Here is a 26,869-nt window from a genome sequence, read left to right as displayed (position 1 = left end):
GCACACGACAGCTAGACCCAGAATTAAACTTTGTCGGCCTTAAAGCTGTCACTGGACACCAACGTTGTTCTATTGGTTTATTCAGAGCTTGCCAAACTGCTGCTATTTGCAGCAACCGAACATGCAGAAATTCAGCAGGTAAACCATTCCATCACTAGTTTTCTTTCGATGCTACGGGAAATCTTAGCACGCCAAAAGCACAGTACCCTGGCTAGTGAAAAAAGTTGGCAGTCTTGGCGGGCTGTTGAGTATTGCCCAGATGGCTGGTCCCATTTGGGCAGGGCTCCTGTGCTATGAAAGCCACGTAATAACGAGCAAAAAATATGACAGCCCAGTTTCCCCCAATCGCGGAAAGGTGTAGGCTATTGAGACTGTCACTTTTATTACTATGGCCAAGGGAAAGAGAATTTTGGCTGCTGCTAGGGTTGCCAACTTTGTTTTGGGGAATTCCTGGAGATTTAGGTGGAATCTGCAGAGGGTGGGGTTTGGAGAAAGAAGGGACCCCCACAGGGCACATCGCCCTCCAAAGCAGGAGTTTTCTTAAGGGAAACTGACCCCTGTCATCTGGAGTTGCCTTGTAATTCGGGGAGATCCCCAGGCCTCATCTGGAGGTTGGCTACCCTAGCTAGTGTACCTTACCCTGCAGAGGTATGGAAAGTTTCAGCTGCGAAAATGCTCTGCACAGCTATTCATGACCCAAGGAAATTGGGTCTTTTGTGTTTGTCTTTGGTTATGCTATCAATAATGCAACACATACATCGACTGTAGTATCTAAGTAAGAACTGGATTCTTCCCCCACCTAAACCCATGTCCAAAAACAGGAGATCCGGACGGAAGAAATGCGTTTCCTGCATCACAACCCACACACGTGGGATGGAGAAAAGCAGCATGCCTGTTGCTCCAGATCAAGCCTGCGTTAAAAGACAGAAGAACAGACCAGTTTTTAAAATCTGGCAACACTTAAGACTCCTTAAGCTCCGATGAGGAAAGCTGGGGAATGCAACCAGTGTCTTCATTCATTTAAAAAATGCCCAAATATACAGTATGGGGATGTTTTTGGTGGGACCTGCTAAAAAGTCCCAGAGGAATAAAGCCAGCTTCTGAGATCAACAGAATTCTTCATTAGCTTGGATGCGAAGCAAAAAATTAATAGTAAGCCTGGCAAAAAAAAAAAAGGAGTGGGGGGTTGAGATCTTGAAATAGATGCTTAATAGGCAGTAGTCTAAAATGGGGTGAAGGAGATAATCTGCATTATTAAAGGAGGTTCCTTGGTTTTTGGTTTGGATTGCAGTGTGATTGTCAACTCTGGGTTGGGAAATTCCTGGAGGTTTTGAGGGTGGAGCCTGAGGAGGGCAGGGTTTGTGGAGGGGGAGGGGCTTCAGTGGCGTATAATGCCAGAAAGTCTGCCTTCCAAAGCGGCCATTTTCTCCAAGAGAACTGCTCTGTGTTACCTGGAGATCAGTTGTAATCCCAGGAGATCTCCAGCTACCACCTGGAGGTTGGCAATCCTATTTTACAGGAAAGGAACTGCAGAGGCTCTGTGCCCCCTGAAAATATAAAAGCCAACAGTTATTTGGACCTGCCTGCAGCTCAAAATACACAGGCCCCCGGGGCTAAAGAAGCAATTAAAACTTAACACAAAATAAAATTTTAAAATGCCATTTTAGTAAAGCCAGAGGATAACGTGAGGGGTGGATGTGCAGAGCATAGCTAGAATAAAAAAAAATATTACACTGCAATAAAATCCTTGCTTGCTCTATTTCCAGGTATCAGTCTGTGGTTAGTGCAAGCATAAGGCATCACCCAGCAAAGGACATCCAATGAAATAAAGCTTTGTTTAATAAAAGATATAAATTACAGGAGGGACTCAGTGCCACTACATTTGGCTAAATTTGAGTCCAGTAGCACCTTTAACACCAAGAAAGTTTAATTCTGGGTACAAGCTTTCATGTGCACGGACATACTTCTTATACCCAGAATTAAACTTTGTGGGTCTCAAAGTGCCACTGGACTCAAACTTTGTTCTGTTGCTTTGGACCAACACGGCTATCCACCTAGATTTGGCTAAGACTCCTAAGAGTACAGGTTTGTTTGTTTGTTTAAGAGTTTGGACAAATCCACTGAGGATGTGTCTCTAGCCATAGCAGAACCTCCATACACAGTGCCAGTCTATTCCCATTCATTAGATACCGGGGAGCAGGACTTTTTTCTTGAGCAGGAACGCACAGGAACACAGTTCCGGCTAGCTTGTTGTCAGGGGGTGTGGCCTAACATGCAAATGAGTTCTTGCCGAGCTTTTTCTACAAAAAAGCCGTGTGAAACAATGGTGACAAAAAGGCTGTGGCCTAATATGCAAATGAGTTCCTGCTGGGCATTTTGTACTACAAAAGCCCTGCTGGGGAGAGGGGGGAAAATAGGGGGATGACTGTCACCTTCATGCCTAGCTTGGTTGGAAACAGAATGCTGTCCTTGGCTGGAATCAGCAAAGCAGATCTGGTTGGTGTAGTGAGCCAGTTTGATGTAGTGGTGAAGCGTGCAGACTCTTATCTGGGAGAACTGGGTTTGATTCCCCACTCCTCCACTTGCAGCTGCTGGGATGGCCTTGGGTCAGCCATAGCTCTTGCAGTTGTTGTCCTTGAAAGGGCTGTTGCTTGTAAGAGTTCTCTCAGCCCCACCCACCTCACAGGGTGCCTGTTGTGGGTGGGTGGGGGAGATAAAAGGAGATTGTGACTGCTCTGAGACGCTGAGATTCAGAGTACAGGAAATCCAATATCATCATCTTTTTCTTCCTCCTCCTCTCCTCCCCCCACCCCCCCGCCGTAGAGAAAACCTGCACTCCCCAAATGGGCTGGTCTGCTACGTTAGAGGTACTCAAGTTTTGCTTTGGCAAAACCCCATTCAGCCCCCGCTCCCCCCGCCCCACATTCAGACTCCAGCATAGGCCGCACTGGATTGGCGCCTGCCCGCCCTCGAAAGGGTTAAACTCTGGCTTCTGGAGAAATTGGAGAAGGGAAGTGGGGAGGGCGGTAGGGAAGCTCCCCCCTCTCTCCATGGAGGGAGGCTTTTGAATGGCTCCGGGAGAGGTGAGCAATGGGGAGGGGGGAGGCTTTGTGCCAAAGAAAGATCTGTGGATGGGAAGCCTACAGGGAGAGGGGGGAGATCAGCAGCCTATTCTCAAAGGGGGGAGTTGTGCAGCTTGTCCATTCCCCCCCCCCCCCTTTCCGGAAGAAGGCAGAAGGCAGAACACAAATGGGGTGGGGGTGGGTTCTTTGCAGCAGGCTGGAGGGGTTTCCTGGGCTCCTGATGCCCCCTACAGTTCTCTTGCTGTCCCTCATGCCTGGATCTGATGCCAGCCTCCAGGTGGGACCTGGGGATCCCCCTCCCCGGAATTACAGCTCATCTCCAGACTACAGAGATCAGTTCCCCCGAAGAAAACGGCTGCTTGGCAGGGTGGGCGCTATGGCATTGTACCCCCACTGAGGTAGCTGGCAAGCCTAGCTGCTCCTCATCACCTGTGGGGATGCCCCCCTACCCTCCTCAAAGGCACCTCTACAAAGCCTTTGGCATACAGTGTCTCCCAGTTAGGGTTGCCAAGTCCAATTCAAGAAGTATCTGGGGACTTTGGGGGTGGAGTCAGGAGACACTGGGGGTAGGGCCAGGAGCAAGGGTGTGACAAGCATAATTGAACTCCAAAGGGAGTTCTGGTCATCACATTTAAAGGGACTGTACATCTTTTAAATGCCTCCCCTCCATTGGAAGTAATAAAAGATAGGGGCGCCTTCTTTGGGGGCTCATAGAATTGCCCCCCTTAGTCCAATCCTTTTGAAACTTGGAGGGTATTTTGGGGAGAGGCACTGGGTGCTGAAAATTGGTGCCTCTATATATATATAAAAAACCCAGCCCTCCTGAGCCCCAGATACCCGTGGATCAATTCTCCATTATACCCTATGGGAATTGGTCTTCATAGAGTATAATGGCGTGCCTAGCAGACATTTCCCTCCCTTGCCCGCTTTCTGATAACCCTGAAGTGGGGGAAGGGCCTCCAAACTGGGGGATCCCCTGCCCCCACCTAGGGACTGGCAACCCTACTCCATCCCCCCACTCCCCAAATGTCTCTCCCCACCCCCTGTTAATCTCCACCTGCCTCTCTCATCTCCCTTATGGCAGATTCCAAATTGTAAACTCCTTGGGGCAAAGACCTAGCCCCTGGTGCTCTGTGATGTGCCCAGTTGCAATGCCTTGGAATATTTGGAAGAGGAGAATAAGGGAATGAGGGTCGTTCCTAGGGTTACCAGCTCTGGGTTGGGAAATACCTGGAGATTTGAGGTGGTGGAGCTGGGGAGGATGGTTCTGGGGGATGGGAGGGACTTCAATGGGATATAATGGCATAGAGTTCACCTTCCAGAATGGCATTTTCCCCAGGTAAACTGATGGCTGTTGCCTGGAGATGAGTTGTGATTCCGAGAGATCTTCAGCCACCACCTGGAGTTTGGCAACCCTAGAATTCATAGAATCATAGAGTAGAATCAGAATCATAGAGTTGGAAGGGACCTCCAGAGTCATTCCTCTGTTAACCAACTCAAGGATTGCTTCCCTCCCTCCAATACTGCTGAAGGCAACTCCTGTCTGCTGGAAACTGTCCCTATCTCTGGTCACTTATGCCATAGGGAAGCGGTTCCCTCCCCTCTGCATCCGCACAGCATCCTAGTGCTTCGAGACACATCTTGGGTCTCCCCAGCTTCTTCTGACTCGATCCATATTTTTACCTTGAAGGCTTCTTAAATTTTTAGTAGCACAAGATGCTGGACTTTCCCATTCCTTTTTGGTTTATTTATTTGTCAAGTTTTCTTCCTTCAAGGTTTATCGCCAAGCAGGGAGAAAAGTGGGTTATAAATGCTTTTTAGAAACTTCCTCATGTGAGTGCACGTGAAAGCTCATACCACAAATAAAGCTTTGTTGGTCTTAAAGGTGCCAGAAACAGAGAACATAAAGAATCATGAAATATATTGAATCACTGAACAATATAAGATCCATAGGAATTCAGGGGTGGCCAAACATGCTTAATGTAAGAGCCACATAGAAAAAATGTCAGGCGTTTGAGAGCCGCAATACATGAATGTGAAACATAGGAAGGAAGGAAGGAAGGAAGGAAGGAAGGAAGGAAGGAAGGAAGGAAGGAAGGAAGGAAAAAACAGTTGGGGAGAGAGGAGGGAGAGGTAGAAAGAAAGCAACTTTAACTTAAAATGCATTCTCCAAGTTGCCATCTGGCTTGGCTTGGAGAACTGCTTTAAAGAGATAAATGCCTTCTCCAAGCCAGGGTAGTAGAGGTTTTGAAGAAGAAGAAGAAGAAGAAGAAGAAGAAGAAGAAGAAGAAGAAGAAGAAGAAGAAGAAGAAGAAGAAGAAGAAGATGATGATATTGGATTTATATCCCGCCCTCCACTCTGAAGAGTCTCAGAGCGGCTCACAATCCCTTCCTCCCCCACAACAGACACCCTGTGAGGTGGGTGGGGCTGAGAGGGCTCTCACAGCAGCTGCCCTTTCAAGGACAACCTCTGCCAGAGCTATGGCTGACCCAAGGCCATTCCAGCAGGTGCAAGTGGAGGAGTGGGAAATCAAACCCGGTTCTCCCAGATAAGAGACCGCACTCTTAACCACTACATCAAACTGGCTCTTGAGAGCCACACAATATGTGTGAAAGAGCCACATGCAGCTCCTGAGCCACCGTTTGGCCACCCCTGCATAGGATCTAAACAAAGGGTCATCAATACATCAATAGTAAAAATAATCAAAGTCCATAATTTAGCAGAATTCATCAAAACTAATCAAGTTCATCAATTAAAAGAATTTATCAAAGTTCATCAGATGTGTTCTCTGTGATAGTATTAACTGAACTCATTTTGTATGAGAATTTCAAGAACAGGAGCACCGATTTAAAAAATATATACGCTTTAAAAATACACTATACAAACAAATATAATTTTGGGAGAATGGTGCTAATTGTTTTAGCACTTTTTGCTACAGTGGCACTGTGTTCTGTTATATTAGCTTCCGAAATCTGATATGATCAGCCCAGCCTGGGCCTTCCGCATTACGCATATCTTTCTTGCTGGCATCTTCACAGTCCTTTTTGCATGCCCTTTTCACACAGAGAGACGCCATCTTGAATGCCAGGAACAGACCCAGGCAATGGTGTTGACGACCTCTGACAGTACTTCTGGGTTGTCGTGCAAGAGGGCCGAGGCTGAGATCACTCCATTGGCGAGGCTGGCGATAGAAAGCGTCGTCAAACTACAGCCCAGTTATGGTGACCCCCGTGAGGTTTTCAAGGCAAGAGACGTTCAGAGGTGGTTTGCCATTGCCTGCCTCTGCATCGCGAACTCTGGACTTCCTTGGTGGTCTCCCACTCAAGTACTAACAGGGGCCTAGTTTAGCTTCTGAGATCCACTTACCTTCCAAGATCTGACAAGACTGGGCCAGATCAGGGCAATTTCCCATCCAAGTATTAACCACGACTGACCCTGCTTAGCTTTTGAAATCTGATGAGACGGGGCTAGCCTGGGCCTTTCAATGAGCAATCAGGAAGAACACAGACAGCTAAGGATGGAAATGGAAGAGGAAAGCCCTGTAGGCTCTCCCAAACAAGAAGAGAACTTGGAAGAAGCAGGAAAACCTCCCCTGCTGGGTCCCTCAGAGGGCACGGTGGAACAGCCAGAGTGGAGAGTATCGGACCAGGAACTATGTAAGGAACAACACTGGGATACCCAGTGCCAGAACTTCCTGAGAGGGCTGGAACCCCCTCACAGGGGAGGTGAGAACCCGCTTCTGCCAGAGTCCCCCCTGTGTGACAACGTCAAGGTTTTCCTGTCCGCTTTTGAACAAATCGCTGAAGCCTGCCGTTGGCCAAGGGAAGAGTGGGTGAGCCGGCTCCTGCCGGCGCTTAGCAGAGATGTTGTGCAGTTCTTGTGTCATTTGGAAGCTGGAGACAGGGAGGATTATGGGAAGGTGAAGGTGGCCATCTTGCGAGGGAACGCCATGCGTGTGGAGACGCAGCGCCAGCAATTCAGGCAGTTCCGCTGTCAGGAGACGGACGACCCACGAAAGGTGTACAGTCAGCTGCGAAAACTTTGTTGTCGGTGGCTGAGGCCCGAGAGGCACACCAAGGAGCAGATCTTGGAGCTGCTGATCTTGGAGCAGTTCCTGGCCATCCTGCCCCATGAGCTCCAGAGGTGGGTCAGGGAAGGGGGACCAGAGAATGGCGCCCAAGCTCTGAGCCTGGTGGAAGATTTCCTGATGAATCGGCAAAAGGCTGAGTCGTGGAAGTGGCAGGTCAGACCGAGGGCTTAACTGTTTTTCTCTTTAAGAACAAAATGTTTGTGTGCATTCTGTGGCTTCTATGTAGGATGGCTCACAGGACTGGAGAAAAGGCTTAAAGGGATGCTGTTTTCCAGGTGATCAGTGGCCTCCATGTGCCCAAGACAAAGGCCTAAATTTGCCTCTCCCCCCCGCCCCCCCGCTGCTGCTGCCACCACTGCCAGCCCCCTCCCTTCCCTTCTGCCGCGCTTAGGGTTAGGGTTGTCAAGTCTAATTCAAGAAATATCTGGGGACGTTGGGGGTGGAGCCAGGATACTTTGGGGGTGGAGCCAGGAACAAGGGTGTGACAAGCATAATTGAACTCCAAGGGAGTTCTGGCCATCACATTTAAAGGGACAGCACACCTTTTAAAATGTCTTCCTTCCATAGGAAATGATGAAGGATAGGAGCATCTTCTTTTGGGACCCCCGGTCCGATCGTTTTGAAACTTGGGGGTACTTGGGGGAGAAAAACTAGATACTGTACTGAAAATTTGGTGTCTCTACCTCAAAAAACAGCTCCCCCAGAGCCCCCAAAATCTCCAGATCAATTCCCCATTATACCCTTTGAGAATCGATCTCCACATAGGGAATAATGAAGTGCTCAGCAGATGTTTCCCTCCCCCCTGCCCCCCCTCCCTGTTTCTGGAGACTTGGAAGTGAGGGATTGGCCTCTCTACTCATGAGTTGCTACCAACTTCTACAAAGTAACACACCATCCCAAGAGGAAGCCTTTCAATTGGAGACTGAAGCCTCAAGATGTGGAAAGTCACATGGTCCTCTGGGGCGGGGTTTGCTCCTCTGGCCAGCTGACTAGGGGCAGGAAAAAGCCTGGGGAAGCGGAAGAACCCCTGCTGGGACCTGGGGATTGGCACGCCTAGCCGCACTCCCCACCCCCCAGTGCAATCAGAGGAGTGCGCCGCGACAAGGATTGGCCCTACTGGCTTTGAGTGAAGATAGAGCTGGAGGAGACTTTGCTCCCCCCTCACTTCTGGTTCTGGAAAGGAGAGGGGAGAAGCCTCCTCCAGTACTGTTTTCAAAGAACACTCAGGTGCTGGCCGTCTCGAAGCCGGTAGGGCCAATCATCATCATGGCACGCTGCTCTGATTGATGGAGGGGCGTGATGGAGCTCGGCGTTGTAAAGGGAGGTGTGGGAGGCAGCGGGGGGGGGGGGGCAGGTAGCCTGCCTGGGGCACCATGTGCCCTATGGCCAGCACTGGTGATAGCAAAACAGAATCTCTTTGAATGTAAGCAGTGTACCTTGGAGTAGATAATGTGGATAAGAAACAGTGGGATGCGGCATTGCCTCATGCCTAGGTAACCACTGTTGGAAACAAAATGGCGGACCAGATGGAACTGTGAAGGTTTCTCTGTTGCTCCTTACACCCAGCCAAATCCCACATTCACCTTTATGGGTGTTCCTTTACATTGAATTGGATCTTCTTTGCTGTTTCAGGTACCGATTCAGGAGGTGGCCAGGAGTTCCTTAGAGCCAGAGAGGCCCCTGCCAGACCCTGCTCAGAGTGTGGCTTACATGGACGTAAAGCCAAAAGATGATGAGGACATTGGTTTGCTGGGTAAGGATTCAGTTGTTAATGGTTTATTGAACTTTACCCAGCAAGGAAAGAAATGGATGAAGTCTCACAAATAAACTAGAACATGCTTAGGTTCAGATTTTGGAGGGTCTCTAATATGAGGGAGATGGGTAACCAGGGAGTAGATACCCAAAACACTTCTCCATATACCAGTGTTCCCCAACTTTGGTGCCTGCTAGGATTTCCCTTGGCATCCACCAAGCTTTTCAAAATATAGATAGGGACTTTGTAAGGCAGGGCTTGTTGTTGACTGCTCGCATTCAAATAAAAGGATTTTCCACTGCAGGATGAGCATCTGGGCTTTCCTCAGTCAGCATGTGATTCCATTCCCCCTTCAAGATTTCCTTCTTCCTAGGAGGTATAAGAAGAGAAATATTCTGTGGCAGCCATTTTGCATTTGGCTCCATCTCCAGTGGCAGCCATTTTAGAGTGGTGCTTGCCACCTCCTCTCAAAATTCCAAAAGTGCTCACTGGCCCAAAACGGTTGGAGACCCCTGCTTTATACCATTCTTGGTATCCGGGGGTGGTAGACATAAACAAATGGTAATGCTTCTTTTTGTTTTGCAGAGCTATCACACGGTTTGTTTCTGCTCTCCACCCCCACAAACTTTCTTCTCCCTTCTTCCCTTACAGCCAATGGACTAACATTCCCAAGTGACTCCACTTCAGCTGTTCCACCTGAGCAACATGAAATGGCAGAAATGAGCCTGGCAGAGGTACAAGGACACTGGGTCTATTCTGGGCAGGACTGGAGCTTTACAAAAGGAGACAGAATCCAATAACAAAGGCAAGGGGCAGAGGTACCATCAGAAGAGGCCTGCTGGATCAGGCCAATGGTCCATCTCATCCAGCATCCTGTTTTCCAGAAAACTGGATGTGGGTGCTCTCCCTGCAGATCCTTCCCAGCACCTGGTGCCCTGAGGTATAGCCTCCTCTTAACATGTTCTATTTAGCTGTTTCAGCCAATAGGCTTTATCCTCCAAGAATATGTCCAGTTCTTTTTTTTAAAGCACTTTAAGAACCTCAGAAGAGCCTTGCTGGATCACACCAAAAGTCCTAGTCCTGTTTCACATAGCGGTCTACCAGATGCTCACTTAGGGTCTTACAAGCAACAGGTTGCTGCTTTCTAGCTACTTCCCCATTTAAGGTACTTGCCATCTGCCAGAGCCTTTTTCTTTTCCATAATGGCTCTTACTTTGTTGAACTGGCTCCCTGAGGAGGGGAAGGCAAGTCCATTTCATTTGTGAGGGCTTTTCACAGGGTTTAAGCGGCAGGAATTTTCTTGGAGGTGGGTCGATGAGGTTTTATTTTGTGTGTTTTTTAATCTTGTGAGCCTCCCTGAGCTTAAGGGAAAGGCAGGATATAAACATTGAGACAAATAAATAAGCAAACAGGGGATTGGATACAATGGAAGAGTTCATTTAAGGAGTTGTTTGAGGGGCTCTTTTTCCGCCTTCTTTAAGCAGTCCAGGACTCTTCTCTGAGGAATGAGGGAGCAAACTAAGTGTGCCCAGGGCTTTTTTTTGTAGCACGATCTCCTTTGTGTATTAGGCCACATCACCCTGATGCAGCCAATCCTCCAAGAGCTTACAGTAGGCCCTGTAATAAGAGCTCTGTAAGCTCTTGGAGGATTGGCTACAAAAGAGGGATGTGGCCTAATATGCAAAGGAGTTCCTGCTACAAAAAAAGCTCTGAGTGATGGGGCACTGAGAACCAACACGGTGAAACAGCTAGAGCGTCAGACCTAGGATTTGGGAGACCCAGGTTTGAATGCCTCTCTGCCACAGAAGCTTGGTCCAGTCATACATACACAGCCTCAGCTCCCTCAGAAGACTGTTGTGAATCTGATGGGGTGATCTGAAGGCCTTCTGCTGGGGTCACCTTTTCTGGCACCCTCCAAGGTGTTTCTAAAAATGTTGCTTTGGCAGCAGCTGCCACTGCCGCACAAGGATCTTCACTGAAGATAAGCTGTGGCAATCATTTTGTGGCTGGGCCTACCATGCTGTGTCAGAATTCAGAAGGTGCCCAGAGGCTGAAAAACGTTGAGGATCTCTAGACTCTAGCAATACAGGAGAGGGAGGGAAAGGTTTCTCTGTTACTCATGCATGAAGGAGGTCTGAAAGCAGTTTCTTGGGTGATGGGTCTGAGCCAAAAATATTTGCCTCTTTCAGGGACCTGCGAGCTTCAAGGAGATGGACGTGTCTTTCGAAAAGGAGGAACAGCCTCTGGCACATTTGGGCCAAAGAACCATGTTCTGGCAAGTCAAAGAGGAGATCTGTGGGAACACGACGTCTTTGGGTAAAGACCTGTTCTGCTGAGACTAATAAATCCAGCATATGAAAATGACTGGTCTCTATAGGGTATAATGGAGAATTGATCCATAGGTATCTGAGCTTGGGGAGAGGGGCCTGTTTTGTGAGGCAGAGGCACCAAATTTTCAATATAGCATCTGGTGTCTCTCCTCAACCCCCTCCCCCAAGTTTCAAAAATATTGGACTAGGGGATCCAATTCTATGAGCCCCAAAAGGAGATGTCCCCTCCTCCATTATTTCCAATGAAGGGAAGGGAAGATAAGCTTTTTTGTTGTTGTTCAGTCGCACTGTCGAGTCCAACTCTTTGCGACCCCAAGGACCAAGTCACGCGAGGCCCTCCTGTCTTCCACAGTCCACTCAAATTCATGTTAGTCATGTCAGTGACGCTATCCATCCATCTCATCTTTTGCCATCCCCTTCTTCTTTTGTCTTCTATCTTTCCCAGCATCAGCTTTCTTTTAGTATAATGTTAATAAAGATAAGCTGTTCAGTTTTACTTAAATTCAATTTCATGCCTGAAGACTTTGTCAGTAATGACATAACGGTACAAGTCCATGTTAGCCAGTCACGTATAAAACTAGAAAACAGTAGATCTTTGTGGCACAGTATAAGAACATAAGGGAAGCCTTGCTGGATGAGGCTGATGGCCCATCCAGTTCAACACTCTGTGTCACACAGTGGCCAAAACCCAGGGGCCATCAGGAGGTCCATCAGCAGAGCCTCACCTGCTGTGTAGCATCCAAGCAGTTAAAACAGCTCTGCTGGATCTGACCAGGGCTCTCCCTGGTCCAGCATCCTGTTTCACTCCGTGGCCAACCAGATACCCTTGAAGGCCTACAAGCAGAGCACCAAGTTCAAAGCTCTTGTTGGTCCCAGCAGCTGATAGTCAGAAGTGCACTGCCTCTGAATCATGGCCAGTGTTCCCTCTAAGCTGAGTTAGCGCGAGCTAGCTCAGTTTTTTAGCCTCCAACTCACACATTTTTGTCTTCGCTCAGGAAAGATGGCCCCAGAGCAAACTCATTTATGCAGTAGCTCACAGCTTTATTGCCTGTAGCTCACAAAGTTGAATTCTGGCTCACAGGACTCCACAGCTTAGAGGGAGTATTGATCGTAAGAACATAAGAGAAGCCATGTTGAATCAGGCCAGTGGCCCATCCAGTCCAACACTCTGTGTCACACAGTGGCCAAAAAAAAAACAAGTGCCATCAGGAGCTCCACCAGTGGGGCCAGGACACTAGAAGCCCTCACACTGTGCCCCCCCCCCGAATACAGAGCATCACTGCCCCAGACAGAGAGTTCCAACAGTACGCTGTGGCTAGTAGTCACTGATAGACCTCTGCTCCAGATGTTTATCCAATCCCCTCTTGAAGCTGTCTATGTTTGTAGCCGCCGCCACCTCCTGTGGCAGTGAATTCCATGTGTTAATCACGGCTATGTGTTATCATTCCATGTGTTAATCAAGGCTAACAGCTGTTAGTAGATGAATCCCCCTTGATTATATTCACATCCTCCTTTTGAAGCCAACCACATCTTGTGGCAGTGAGTTCCACATACTCTGATTAAAGAAACATTTTTCTTCCCCCACCCCCCATCATGAAATATAGCCTGTTGCTTAGTAATTCTATTTATAAATACCAAACATGCGCATCCTTATTTAATGGGTTGTTCGAAAGTAGTCCTTCTGCGATCCTTCTAAATGGAAATTCTGTTTTCTCTCTTCTTATCCAAGAGGGACTTTTGATTCCGAAACCCAACCCAGTTTTCCATCCAGGGAAAGAGGAGATGTTACTTCAGGAACCAGAGTCAGGTAAGGTAGGCTTACCAGCCTCCAGGTGGGGCCTGGAGATCTTCCGAAATGACCAGCGGTTTCCAGATGACAGAGATCAGAGGCAAACAGCTGCTTTAGAGAGTGGACTGAATGTCATTATATCCCACTGAGGTTCCTCCTTTCCCAAACCTTGTTCTCTCCTAGACTCCACCCCCAAAACTCCTGGAATCTTTCAGAAATTGCAATCTTAACTGGTGAGAGGGCAGGGCTTTTTTGTAGAAAAAGCCCATCAGGAGCTCATTTTCATATTTTCATTTCATGATTGTTTCACACGGGGCTTTTTTGTAGGAAAAGCCCAGCAGGAAATCATTTGCATATTAGGCCACACCCCTGACACCAAGCCAGCTGGAACTGGGTCCCTGTGCGTTCTTGCTCAAAAAAAGCCTTGTGAAGGGGTAAGAACATAAGAGAAGCCATGTTAGATCAGGCCAATGGCCCATCCAGTCCAACATCCTGTGTCACACAGTGGCCAAAAAAAACCAAAAGCAAAAAACCAGGTGCCATCAGGAGGTCCATCAGTGGGATCAGGACACTAGAAGCCCTCCCATTGTTGCCCCCCCCCCCAAGCACCAAGAATAAAGGGCATCACGTGCCCCAAACAGAAAGTTCCATCAATGCACTGTGGCTAATAGCCACTGATGGACCTCTGCTCCATGTATTCATCCAATCCCCCCTTGAAGCTGGCTATGCTTGCAGCCGACGCCACCTTCTTTTGCAGTGAATTCCACATGTTAATCACCCTTTGGGTGAAGAAGTGCTTCCTTTTATCCATTTTAACCCGACTGCTCAGCAATTTCATTGAATGCCCACGAGTTCTCATATCGTGAGAAAGGGGGAAAAGTACTTCTTCCTCTACCCTCTCTATTCCATGCATAATCTTGTAAACCTCTATCATGTCACTCCCTCAGTCAACATTTCTCCAAGCTAAAACCCCCCAAGGATTTTCAACCAATATATTGGGAGCAGGCTTACTGTTATGTCTTGCATTTCAGTCTTGATGTTACAACACAGCGAATGCTACAGAGGCGACCAGAGGAAGCCCACTGGTCCCCGAATGTAGCTCGCTAATACGCCCCGCCAATCAAGATCTGTGGCGGGAAGTTTAACTGGCTAGGATTGGACCTAGCCAGACGGAGGGTTGTTCTGGGGTATGTATATAACTGGGCCCGGCCCGCGTTTCCCTCTCTTGTGATGTACTCGCCAATAAAGTATGTTGCCTTCAACTCGTCTCGTCACTCAGTACATTACACTTACCAAGCCCCCTCTGGGAGCAGAGATCCCCTCTCACCCATGAACGCTTCCCCACCATCGCTCAGCTGGCTGGCAGGAGAAAAAATGGCACGAAATCAGAGAGGTGTTGGCAGCACCCCAACTTCCTGATGTTCCTTCTTTGGGCAGATGGAAGTGACATCAATGCATCACCTGGAGATGGTGGGATTTTGGCCAAATGCGGAGCATCCCATTATCCTTGGTGATGTGCTGATGTCACTTCTGAGCGCACAGGGAGTGATGTCAGCGTGCCACTGGCAAACACCTCTCCCAGCTAAAGAGGTCTTCTGCTGGTTGCTGGAGAGGTCCTGGCAACCTTGGTTAGGAGAGACATATCCGTGGAATGATGAGTGGATTAAGTGTGCGGACCCTTATCTGGGGGAACCGGGTTTGATTTCCCACTCCTCCACTTGCAACTGCTGGAGTGGCCTTGGGACAGCCATAGCTCTCACAAGAGTTGTCCTTGAAAAGGCAGCTTCTGGGAAAGAAAATAAAGGAGATTGTAAACGGCTCTGATTCAGAGAGAAGGGCGGGGTATAAATCTACAGTCTTCTTCTTCTTGAAGGGCTGTCATATAGAGGATGGTGTGGAATTGTTTTCTGTGACCCCAGAAGGTAGGACCAGAACCAATGGGTTGAAATTAAATCAAGAGTTTCCAGCTCAACATTAGGAAGAACTTCCTGACCGTTAGAGCGATTCCTCATTGGAACATGCTTCCTCGGGAGGTGGTGGGCTCTCCTTCCTTGGAGGTTTTTAAACAGAGGCTAGATGGCCATCTGACAGCAATGAAAATCCTGTGAATTTAAGGGTAGGTATTTGTGAGTTTCCTGCATATTGCAGGGGGTTGGACTAGATGACCCTGGAGCTGCCTTCCAACTCTATTCTTCTTCTTCTTCTAGAATGAGTATTTCACACATTTTGGACTTCTCTCCATCAGCAAAAAGGTTGTACTTCTTGTTTCAGAGCCACAGCCCGCTATTTTGTTGAAACTTTCCTCACAATAACATCTGCCTGAAATAACTTCTGGGTAATTAGTAAGCGCAAGGAAATGTTTGAGCCAGAGGACCATTAAAAGCTATTCTCGTGTGTGTTGGAGTGAGGTTAACATGAAAGTTTGCCTTGCCATTCCATTAGGAATAGGCCGCAGGAGTAAAGGGGAGGTCACTGCGGTTCCCCAGGCTTGAAGAAATAATTGTTAGTGCAGATCAGTTAAATAGAAATGTGATCATTAAAAGTTCACTGGTTAAGTGGATTAGAAGAGGGTGGGGAAACACTTCTTAATTAGCCAAGAGTTACCATTTGGGGTAAGATTAATTCTCAGGGTAGAAAGAGCATTCAGCTGTGGGTGTGTTTGTAACTGATATTTGCCAGGGCAAAAAAAGTACAGGAGAGGGTAATCCACAAGCAATTATAGATACGACTGCTCTCCTGGGTATCTGGGTGAGAGAGGCTGCAATTATGAGGTCCATATGGCTTACATATGAGTAAGTGATTGGGGATTTGAGGGCTGTGTACTGTGACGCAATTAGAGCAGGGGTGTCAAACATGCAGCCCGGGGGCCAAATCAGGCCCTGGAGAGCTCCTATCAGGTCCTCAAGCAACTGGCTGTCATCTGCTTCCTTCTCCCTCTCTCTTGCTTCCTTCTCCCCCTCTCTTGCTCAGAGGTAGCTGTTTTGGTCTGAAACAACAGAACAAAGTTTAATCGATGTCCCCAGTGCGGGAAAACTTTGGTGCGCATACAGAATTAAACTTATGCTCAGAATTAAACTTTGTTGCTCTTAAAGGTACCACTGAACTCAAACTGTACTCATACTCAGTTTGCAGTCCACCAAAGCCCTCAAGTTCAATCCTCAGCATCTCTAGTTAAAAGGATGAGGCAATATTAAAAGGATGAAACAGTAGGTGATGTGAAAGACCCTGGAGAGCTGCTGCCAGTCTGAGTAGACAATACTGATGAACCATAGAATAACACATTGATCAGTATAAGGCAGTTTTATGTGTGTTTATTTACTACATTGATACCTTGCCTTTCTCCACAGTGGGGATTCAAAGCAGCTTTCATCGTTCTCTTTGCCTCCATTTATCCTGAGAACAGTCCTGCTAGGTAGGTGAGGTTGAGAGCATGTGTCCTCTTTATTATTGCAATTATTTTCTTTGCAGGTGAAGGGAGAAAGATCAAGATGGAGAATTCTCATACAGGAGGGGGCGGTCCAGAGACAACACAGGCAGTATTACTAGCAAACCCCCATGGGAACATTTCTGTGACAGCTGACATTCCAGATTCAAAATGCAAGTCCAGAGAGCTGCAAGGAGAAACTGACAGTGTCCTCAGAGATCACATTGCAGCTCCCATGAATGAATGTTCAATGCACCCTGGTTTGGAGCAGCCTTTGTCCTCTAAGTATGGGCAAAAATGCTGCTACAAATTGGAACTTGTTAAGATGCATGCAGAGGAGAATGACCATGCCTGTTCTGTGTGTGGGGAAAGATTCAAGGAAAAATACTATCTTGACGAGCACCAGAGAATGCACACGGGAGAGAAATCATACGAATGGACAGAGTGCTCTCAGAGAGAAATCTGGGTTAGACATCAGAGCATTGATATGGACGAGAAATCTTGTGAATGCCCCGAGTGTGGGAAAGGATTCAGTTGTAGAGCAACATTAATGAGGCACCAGAGAATCCACACTGATGAAAAACCACATGAATGTTCTCACTGTGGTAAAAGCTTCAGCCAGAGAACGAACTTAATGAGTCATCTGAGAATCCATACTGGGGAGAGACCATATCAATGTCCCCAGTGCGGGAAAGGGTTTCGGTGGAAACTACATCTGAAAAGACATCAGAAAATCCATACAGGAGAGAAGCCTCACAAATGTTCTGAATGCGGGAAAAGCTTCTCTCGGAGAGATACACTAATCAATCACCAGCGTACGCATACAGGAGAGAAGCCTTATGAATGTCCTGAGTGTGGGAAGAACTTCAATCATCCATGTAACTTGATTGAGCACAAGAAAACCCATACAGGAGAGAGACCACATGCGTGTTCTGTGTGCGGTAAAAACTTCTTGCGGAGAGATACATTGATCAAACATCAGAGAACCCACACTGGGGAGAAGCCTTATGAATGTGCAGAGTGTGGAAAAACTTTCAATCATCCATGTAACTTAATTGAACATCAGAAAACCCATACAGGGGAAAAACCACATGAATGCCCCAAGTGCGGTAAAAATTTCTCTCGAAGAGACACATTGATCAAACATCAAAAAACCCATGCAGAGGAGAAACCTTATGAATGTCTTGAGTGTGGGAAAACCTTTATTCAGAAAAAGGCATTCATTAGACATCAGATAATTCATTTAGGACATAAACCCTGCTAATGCTCTTGATGAGGCTAAATATTACAGAAATTCTACAGTAAAGGGAGAAGTTTTAATAATGAATTTATTCCTGTTATACATCAGAGCACTCATACTGTGTCAATGTTGCATGACCAAATGAAGGCCAAAGAAAACAAAATGAAATACCACAAAAATACAGGGGTAAATGCAATAGAAACTTAATTTCCATCTGTAAAGAAATAATGTTATAATAGAGGAAGTTTTTAAAAAAATATGATTATGAATTGAAAACCAATGAAGAAATTGTAAAAAGGACTGACTGATAGAGGTGAATTCAGATTTAAACTAATAATACTAGCAGAAAAGATAGGGGAAGCAAATGAAGGAAGAAAATTGAGGAACAGGATCTAAGTGAAAACCAAATAAAAGAGAGAGCAATTGAACATAGCATTTTGATTATAAGGATAAGATTCTGAAATGCAAGAAAAGCTGATGAATTGACTATATAGAGGATTAAGTCTAGAAAAAACATATTACACATCGGAAGAATAAAGGAAGAAGTAGAAGGCAGGAATTCAATATTAAAAAAGGTTATTTGTGAGTTGCTATTCTTTATAATCTACAACTGATGGAGAAATAGATTCTGCTTTGTGAACTAGTCAACCAAATATAAGACTCCTCAGAACATTTACATTAAGTTTCAGAACTGATCATAGTTCCAGACTTTTAGGAAACATGCAGGCTTAAATATGGATGATTCAAAAAGCGGTTTTTCCCTAGTTCTGCAATTAAAAGGAAGGGGACTAGGGGGCTGATGTTTTTAACAAGAAGGTTGAATAAAGAAAATGTTTTGTATTAGTGGTGCTTTCCATTTAAGCTGTAAATTAATTAAAAAGAATTGACAATCATTATCAAACTAGTAGGAGGAAGGGAATATAGCAATACTAGATTCAGAAGATATTTGAATGACATAGATTAGTAGAATGGGAATCTGGAAATAGGAGTTTGTTCATGAGGAAATATTGGATAAGATGGGTTGAATTATAAAATCCTGCAGAATCTGTTTAATAGGGTAAGTGCTAGTTAGGGTCAAAAGGTAGGAAATCATTTTATTTCTTTGTTGGCTCAAATTTACTTTCATTTCCCGTTGTATTTTAAAGACATTTTTGAGAAATAAATTATTCTTAAATATCACAGGACTTCACGATCCCCTAAAGCGGAAAATAATTAAGAGGGCACAAGTAGAGATGTAAAATTTCCAGAAATTTTGAAGCTCGGAAAAAACCCAGAAATTTTTGGAAAAATTGGAAAAAAAAATGCTAATTAGCACTTTTTTCTTTTTCAGACTGAAAGTCATTGTGTTACTTTAGGAACATAAAATATGACTATGGACAATTTTTTTTGGCATGAAATTATTACAACTGGCATATTAAAAAATATAGTGTATCCAAATAATTATTACAAATAGAATTTACTTTTAAAATAATATTTATTTGTAATTGTAACAAATGGAGCAACAATCTCCTGAACTGTTTACTAGTTTATGTGGAACAGACAAAAAACCCACAAAACAATTTTTAAAAATCCAGAAGTAACAATTATTCATATTTTCTCTCCACAGTATTAAATAAAAATAAAAACTCGTTCTCATAAAAATAATTGAAGAGGGAGGAAGTGTATTATAGAAGGGAGTGTAGGACTAAGTTTCAATGAATGGGCATAACCTAGGACTTGCTTGTCCTCAGTGCACAGAAATTGGAACAATCTGATACCATACATATTTTTTAGAAATGATTTGGAAAATATTTGAACACCTTTTCTTAAAATATTTTATTCATCATGTTAAAATAAAATGTTCCATAATTATTTTTCCCCTTTTATTTTCTTTTTTCCAATTTTTCAGAAAAAAAACAAAAAAAGGCTACAGGGAAAAAACGGGGGGAAAACAGTTTTTTCCCAAATTTTTCCATTTTCCCCCCTGGTCTTCACATCTCTAGGCACAAGAAGCACAAACAGCTTTTTTTGAGCAGCAACACACAGGAATGCAGTTCCAGCTGGCTCGGTGTCAGAGTGTGTGGCCTAATATGGCAATGAGCTCCTGCTGGGCTTTTTCTACAAAAAGCCCTGTGTGAAACAATGGTGACATCAGAGGGTGTGGCCTAATACGCAAATGAGTTTCTGCTGGGCCTTTTCTACATAAAAAGCCCTGAGCACAAATGTGAAAGAAGTATTTTGAAGCAACTGTTTAAAGGTTATTATGCTGCAGCCTTTATCCAAACCAGAGGCATTTTGATAGGGCTTAACGAAAAAAAGTTTCTGTGGATTTAGTTGACACATAAAAAACAAGCAGGAGGTATGCTTTTCCCCTTTCTTTGCGAGGGTGATCTGAAATTATGTAACTTAATATGAGGATATGCATATATGTTGGATCAAGGACAATGCTTTCTATAATGTAGGGTTGCCAATCCCCAGGTGGGGGCAGGGGATCCCCTAGTTTGGAGACCCTCCCCCCGCTTCAGGGTCGTCAGAAAGCGGGAGGGAAATGTCTGCTGGGAACTCTATTATTCCCTATGGAGATTTATTCCCATAGAAAATCATGGAGAATTGATCTGCAAGTATCTGGGGATCTGGGAGGGGCTGTTTTTTGCGATAGAGGCACCAAACTTTCAGTACAGCATCTAGTGCCTCTCCCCAAAATACCCCCCAAGTTTCAAAAAGATTGGACCAGCGGGTCCAATTCTATGAGCCCCAAAAGAAGATGCCCCTATGCTTCATTATTTCCTATGGAAGGAAGGAATTGAAAAGGTGTGCTATCCCTTTAAATGTGATGGCCCGAACTCCCTTTGGAGTTCAATTATGCTTGTCACAGCCTTGATCTTGGCTCCACCCCTAATGTCTCCTGGCTCCACCCCCAAAGTCCCCAGATATTTTTTGAATTGCACTTGGCAACCCTACTATAATGCCATGGGGAGGGCCCATAGACCATCTGTTTTCCATTTGGAAAGTCCCAGGTTCAGTCCTCAGCATCTCCAATTAAAAGGATCAGATAGCAAGTGATGTGAAAGAACTCTGGGAAGTTGCTAGAGTCAGTTTGCAGTAGAACAAGCAGCTGTTCCATTTGAGGCTTGTCAAAGAGTCAGCTTCATGAGTTCTGCTGTTTTACAGAGACAGGGTTTAGGATTATCACAGTTGGGCAGCTACAGGGGCCCAAGAGGCCCACTACAGGCACGGATGTGAACAGCCTTTGGCCTCGTGCTTGTGGGAGATCCTTCAGGCTCCTGAAGCTGCCCAACTGTGATAACCTCCCAACGTTAGCGCCTCCAGGGCTTTTTTTGGAGCTGGAACTCCTTTGCATATTAGGCCACACACCCCTGATGTAGCCAATCCTTCAAGAGCTTACAGGGCTCTTAGTACAGGGCCTACTGTAAGCTCCAGGAGGAATGGCTACATCAGGGGGTGTGTGGCCTAATATGCAAAGGAGTTACAAAAAAAAAAAAGCCATGACTAGCTCTGTTTCTGAGAAGGGGCCCCATAGCTCAGAACTGTAAAGCTGCAGTACTGCAGCTCTCTGCTCACGACCTGAGTTCAATCCTGGTGGAAGCTGGATTCAGGTAGCTTCAGGTTGACTCAGCTTTCCATCCTTCCGAGGTCGGTAAAATGAGTCCTCAGCTTGCTGGGAGAAAGTGTAGGTGACTGGGGAAGGCAATGGCAAAAGTCATAAAAAGTCTGCGGTGAAAACGTGAAAGCAACGTCACCCCAGAGTCGGAAACAACTGGTGCTTGCACAGGGCCTTTAGCTCTGTTTCTGGAAGGCAGAAGAGAAGACATCTTACCTTCATACAAAATAGCTTTTTTAAAAAAAGAAACCTTGGGTGTAGTGGAGCATCTGCTTGGCATGCAGAAAATCCTAGGTTCAATCCCCGGCATCTGCAGCTAAAGGAATCGGGTAGAGGGTGATGTGAAACATCTGTGCCTGAGGTCCTGGAGAGCTGCTGCCAGTCTGAGTAGGCAAGACTGACCTTGCTGGACCATGAATTTGACTTAATATCAGGCAATTTCATGCGATCAGTTATTTTTGGAGGAATTAGGAGTCAAAGGTATGGTTTGGAAAATTCTGGAAGGGTCGCCATGATAGTCCATTGTAGCAAAATAAAACAAAAGTTTGGGTGGCACCATAAAGACTAACCACATGTATTCCGACAATGAATTTTCATGAGTCAGAGCTCATTGAATCTGAATCTGGGGAGGGACGGCGGCTCAGTGGTAGAGCATCTGCTTGGTAAGCAGAAGGTCCCAGATTCAATCCCTGGCATCTCCAACTAAGGGTGATGTTTGGCGAGCCAACCTCCCTGTAGGACCCACTTATATGTGGAGTGCCGCAGGGAGCTATTCTCTCGCCTACATTATTTAACATCTATATGCGCCCCCTTGCCCAGATTGTCTGAGGTTTTGGACTGGGTTGTCACCAGCATGCTGATGACACCCAGCTCTACCTGTTGGTGGATGGCAGACTGTCTTCCGCCCCTGAACAGCTGTCAGAGGCGTTAGAAGTCATGGCTGAAGAAGCAGAGTCGGCTGAAGTTAAATCCAACTAAGACAGAGGTCCTGAATCGAGGGGGGTGGGTGGGTTCGTGCATCCAGCTCCCAGCCCTGGGCGATGCCGCTTTGGTACTGGCCCAGCAGGTGAAGAGTCTGGGAGTGATTCTGGATGCCTCCCTCTCCATGGAGGCCCACGTCACAACAGCTGCACGGTCTGCCTTCTTCCATCTACGGCAGATCAGGCAGCTAGCACCATACCTATCCTCCCAAGATCTGGCTACAGTGATCCATACAATGGTCACTTCCAGGCTGGACTACTGTAACTTGCTCTACACTGGCTTGCCCCTGAAACTGATCCGGAAACTGCAGCGGGTGCAGAATGCGGCAGCTCCCCTGCTAGCTGCATCACCTATACGGGTGAAAATACGGCCAGCGCTCCGTGACCTGCACTGGCTGCCTATAGAGTACCAGATCCGTTTCAAGGTGTTCGTTTTGACTTTTAAAGCCTTACGCGGCCTGGCACCAACATACCTACGGGACTGTCTCCTTCCATATACGCCCCGGAGGTCGCTTCGTTCAACCTCCCAAGATCTTCTGATAGTCCCCGGCCCGAGGGATGCCTGTCTTGCCTCTACCAGGGCCAGGGCTTTTTCGGTCCTGGCCCCGACCTGGTGGAATCAGCTCCCTATGGAGATCCGAGCCCTACCTGGCTTGTTGGCCTTTCGTAGGGCCTGTAAAACGGAGCTGTTCTGCCATGTCTTTAGATGAGGCAGCAGGCATCTATCCACCTATTAGATCGGTTGGCCTCCCCCATGCCCTTATGGCCTGCTGCTATACTATCTTGCTTCATATCATCATGCTGAACTGACCTATTGCACTTTACCGATTGCTGACGTTGATTTTATTATGATTTTATTGTGATCTTAATTTAAATTGTTGTACTCCGCTCTGAGCCCCCCAAAAGGGGGAAAGGGCGGGATAGAAATAAACTAATAATAATAAGTGTCCAGGCAAATAGGCGTGGAAAACCTCAGCTTGAAACCCTGGAGAGCCGCTGCCAGTCTGAGCAGGCAATACTGACTTTGATGGACCCAGGGTCTGATTCAGTATAAGGCAGCTTCATATGTTCAAAGAGTTGGAAGGGGCCATACAGGACATCTAGTCCACCCCCGGCTCAATGCAGGATCAGCCTAGAACAGTGGTGGCCAAACTTGCTTAACATAAGAGCCACATAGAATATACTTCAGATGTTTGAGAGCCACAAGACAAGAACATCGATTTGTTTGAGAGCAGGCAGGCAGGAAAACAGATTGGGGGAGGTCAATTTCTCAGCTCAATTTCTTCACCATGGGTTAACGCAAGCTCTCATCAGCTGCTGCATTAATCCATGTTGAAGAAATTGAGCTGAGGCTCCGAGTATCGCCAGGAGGAGGCTGACGAAGCTGATGATCGAAACCGTGAGGAGTCCTTTCATAAGCGGTTACTTCCTCACTCTCTCCACATCGTTCGGAATCGAACGCTGAGATAAAATGTGCTTACCCATTGTGTCTATCTGAAGAAGCCATTCCATAAGGCTGTTGAAAGACTTTGTGAGGATATTTCATGTATTGAATACTCAGTGTTCTGTAGTTTTTTGTCATATTCGGTTTGCACTGAACTATACTTATACACTGTTGACGTGAAAGTTACATTGCTTCCGGTGGTTTTCTCACAAAGCCTATTAATTACACCGGTTCGTTGTTTTGATCACGACAGGGTGGTGGAGGCTTCAACAGCCACACGGTATGTGTGAAAGAGCCACATGTGGCTGCTGAGCCACAGTTTGGCCACCCCTGGCCTGCAGCATCCCCGACAAGTGTTTGTCCAACCCGCTGCTTAAAGACTGCCAGCATGGGAGAGCTCACCACCTCCCTAGGCAGCTGATTCCACTGCTGAACGGCTCTTACTGTACGTTTTGTACGCCCCTCTGTCGATCTATAGTCCAGCCCATTTTGCAATACTGTTCAGTTCTGGTTGCCTTGCCTCAAAAAGGATATTGTAGTGCTGGGAAAAGTGCAGAACAGGGTGACTGAGATGGTCAAAGGGGTTGGAGCACTTTTTCTATGAGCAAAGACTGAAGAGTGGGACTTTTAGAGTTAAGGGGGAGAAGATAGAGCAGGGGTCCCTAGTAGGGTGCAAACACCTTTCTCGGTTAGGGTTGCCGGTCTGACTCAAGAAATATCTGGGGACTTTGGGGGTGGAGCCAGGAGCAAGGGTGTGAGAAGCACGATTGAACGCCGGCGTTCTGGCCATCACATTTAAAGGGACTATACGCCTTTTAAAAGTCTTCCCTCCATTTGGAAATAATGAAGGATAGGGGCACCCTCTTTTGGGGCTCATAGAATTGGACCCTCTGGTCCAATCTTTTCGAAACTTGGGGAGGGGTTGCTTTGAGGAGCGGCAGTAGATGTTATGCTGAGAATCTAGTGCCTCCACCTCAAAAAACAGCCCTCCCCAAGCCCCACAGATCAATTCTCCATTATACTCTATGGGAATCAGTATCCATAGAGTATAATGGAGTGCCCAGCACACATTCCCCCACTCTCGCTTTCTGATGACCTTGAGGGGGGAGGGCCTCCAAACCAGGAGATCCCCTGCCCCCACCTGGGGATTAAGTAGCCAAAGTGAAACACAGATAAGGGTGGCTAAGGATCCATAGCTTCTAGTAACCTATCTGGAACTAAAAAACTGGGTATGGATCTTAAGAACATAAGAGAAGCCACGTTGGATCAGGCCAATGATCCATCCAGTCCAACACTCTGTCACAGAGCGGCCAAAAAACCCGTGAGAAGTGCCTTGTCGCGATTGGAGCTTAGAGAAAGCCTGGAAGGTGAAAACGGGTTCTGAATTTCCGGATACCTCATTATGCAGTAAACATAGACATTTTCTACACGTCTAAGCATCTACATTGACCAGCCAATGTTCACCCATTCCCCTTGGTGTTCTTAAGGTGGTCCTTCGTTCTGTTTGCTTCACAGAAGGCTGAACCTGCACCTTCTATGAAATTGACTTAAGAAAAAGGAAATTGCCTCTGTGGACTTTTAAAAAATATTAGGTGTTTGGCTCTTCGCCTGCTGATGTTGCGTTTGCTATATTTTGATAAGGCCAGTTATCTTTTTGTGTTAGAGTAACTTTATTTGTCTTAGCTTTCAGAAGCACAATTGAGACTAATTTATACATGGAACCCTTGCTTTGTGTCTCTGCCACCCACCTGGGGATTAAGCAACCAAAGTGAAACACAGCTAAGGGTGGCAGAGGTACAAGCAACACTGTATAAATCAGTCTCAATCCTATTCCCGCTGCTCACCCAGTGTTTGTAGAACACGGGCATTGACAGGTGGGGCTTTTGCCCAGCAAGGCTTCTGATCAGCTATCTGAGGTCTGATTAGCTGTGCAGGCTTTTAAACCACTACACCAAACTGAACCAGTTTGGTGTAGAGGTTGTGTGCGGACTCTTATCTGGGAGAACCAGGTTTGATTCCCCACTCCTCCACTCGCAGCTGCTGGAGTGGCCTTGGGTCAGCCATAGCTCTTGCAGAGGTGTCCTTGAAAGGGCCACAGCTGTGAGAGCCCTCTCAGCCCCACCCACCTCACAGGGTGTCTGTTGTGGAGGAAGATAAAGGAGATTGTGAGCCGCTCTGAGATTTGGTGTGGAGGGCGGGATATAAATCCAATATCATCTTCTTTGGAAGCAGCTACCACTACAGCACCAGAACTCCAGAAGCCCTCCCACAGAATACAGAGCATCTCTACCCCACACGGAGTGTTCCTTCTATACCTAGTGGCTAACAGCCACTGATGGACCTCTGCTCCAGATGTTCATCCAGTCCCCTCTTGAAGCCATCTGTGCTTGTAGCTGCCACTTCTTGCAGCAGTGAATTCCACGTGTTCATTCCTCTTTGGGTGAAGATGCGCTTCCTTTGATCTGTTCGAAGCCTACGGCTCATCAATTTTATTGACTGCCCTCGAGTTCTTGTATTGTGAGAAAGAGAGAAAAAGACTTCCTTCTCTGCCTTCTTTCTCCCATGCATGATTCTGTAAATCTCTATCATGTCACCCCTTAGTCGTCTCTCCAAGCTAAAAGCCCGAACTTCTTTAACCTCTCCACATAGGGAATGACAAGGTGTTCCATCCCCTTAATCAGTTTAGTTGCCCTTTTCTGCACACTTTCCAGGGTGCTATAATATCTTTTCCGAAGTGCAGTGACCAGAACTGTACATAGTATTCCAAATGAGGCTTTATACAGGGGCATGATGATGCTGGCTGATTGGTTTTCAGATCCCTTCCTAATAACCCCCAGCATTGCATTAATTTAAGAGTTTCCCCCAGTGGTCTTCCTTACATGTACAGACTCTGCTTAGCTTCCCAGATCTGATGTGATCGAGCTGTACCACGCTGCCTTCCCTCTCTAACAAGAGACACGTTCTGTGATATGTATTTTCCAAGACACCTCTTAAGAAGGCTGTTCCCAAAGAAAAGTACAGGAAAATTACTTTGCAGTGCTTCGAAAGAGCCAATACAGGGCAGCAGTCCCACAGAGGCTTCTGGGATAGATGATGCTGCTGGCTCCACTTTGAGCTCTCTTTCCCCTCGAAAG

General features: G+C 46.5%; 1 protein-coding gene across 1 annotated transcript; it reads left to right on the top strand.

Moving 5' to 3' along the window:
* Window positions 1-6,149: 6,149 nt before the first annotated feature.
* Window positions 6,150-18,060, top strand: LOC132571161 (zinc finger protein 154-like). Its single transcript, XM_060237838.1, has 6 exons — window positions 6,150-7,327; window positions 8,807-8,927; window positions 9,579-9,661; window positions 11,117-11,243; window positions 12,987-13,064; window positions 16,515-18,060. Exons 1-6 carry the CDS (start codon window positions 6,569-6,571, stop codon window positions 17,732-17,734), a joined length of 2,388 nt encoding a protein of 795 aa, XP_060093821.1. The 5' UTR covers window positions 6,150-6,568; the 3' UTR covers window positions 17,735-18,060.
* Window positions 18,061-26,869: the final 8,809 nt, after the last annotated feature.

This window comes from Heteronotia binoei, chromosome 5 (genome assembly GCF_032191835.1).
Source record: "Heteronotia binoei isolate CCM8104 ecotype False Entrance Well chromosome 5, APGP_CSIRO_Hbin_v1, whole genome shotgun sequence".
Classification (NCBI taxonomy): domain Eukaryota; kingdom Metazoa; phylum Chordata; class Lepidosauria; order Squamata; family Gekkonidae; genus Heteronotia; species Heteronotia binoei.
Note: the sequence above shows the minus strand (reverse complement) of the source record. Positions and strands in the feature narration are given on the sequence as shown.

Excerpts from the sequence above, each read along its gene's own strand:
- LOC132571161 (XM_060237838.1), top strand. The coding sequence starts at position 6,569 with ATGAGCAATCAGGAAGAACACAGACAGCTAAGGATGGAAATGGAAGAG. Across the intron at positions 7,328-8,806 it reads CTGAGTCGTGGAAGTGGCAG|GTACCGATTCAGGAGGTGGC; the intron begins GTCAGACCGAGG and ends TTGCTGTTTCAG. Across the intron at positions 13,065-16,514 it reads ACTTCAGGAACCAGAGTCAG|GTGAAGGGAGAAAGATCAAG; the intron begins GTAAGGTAGGCT and ends TTTTCTTTGCAG.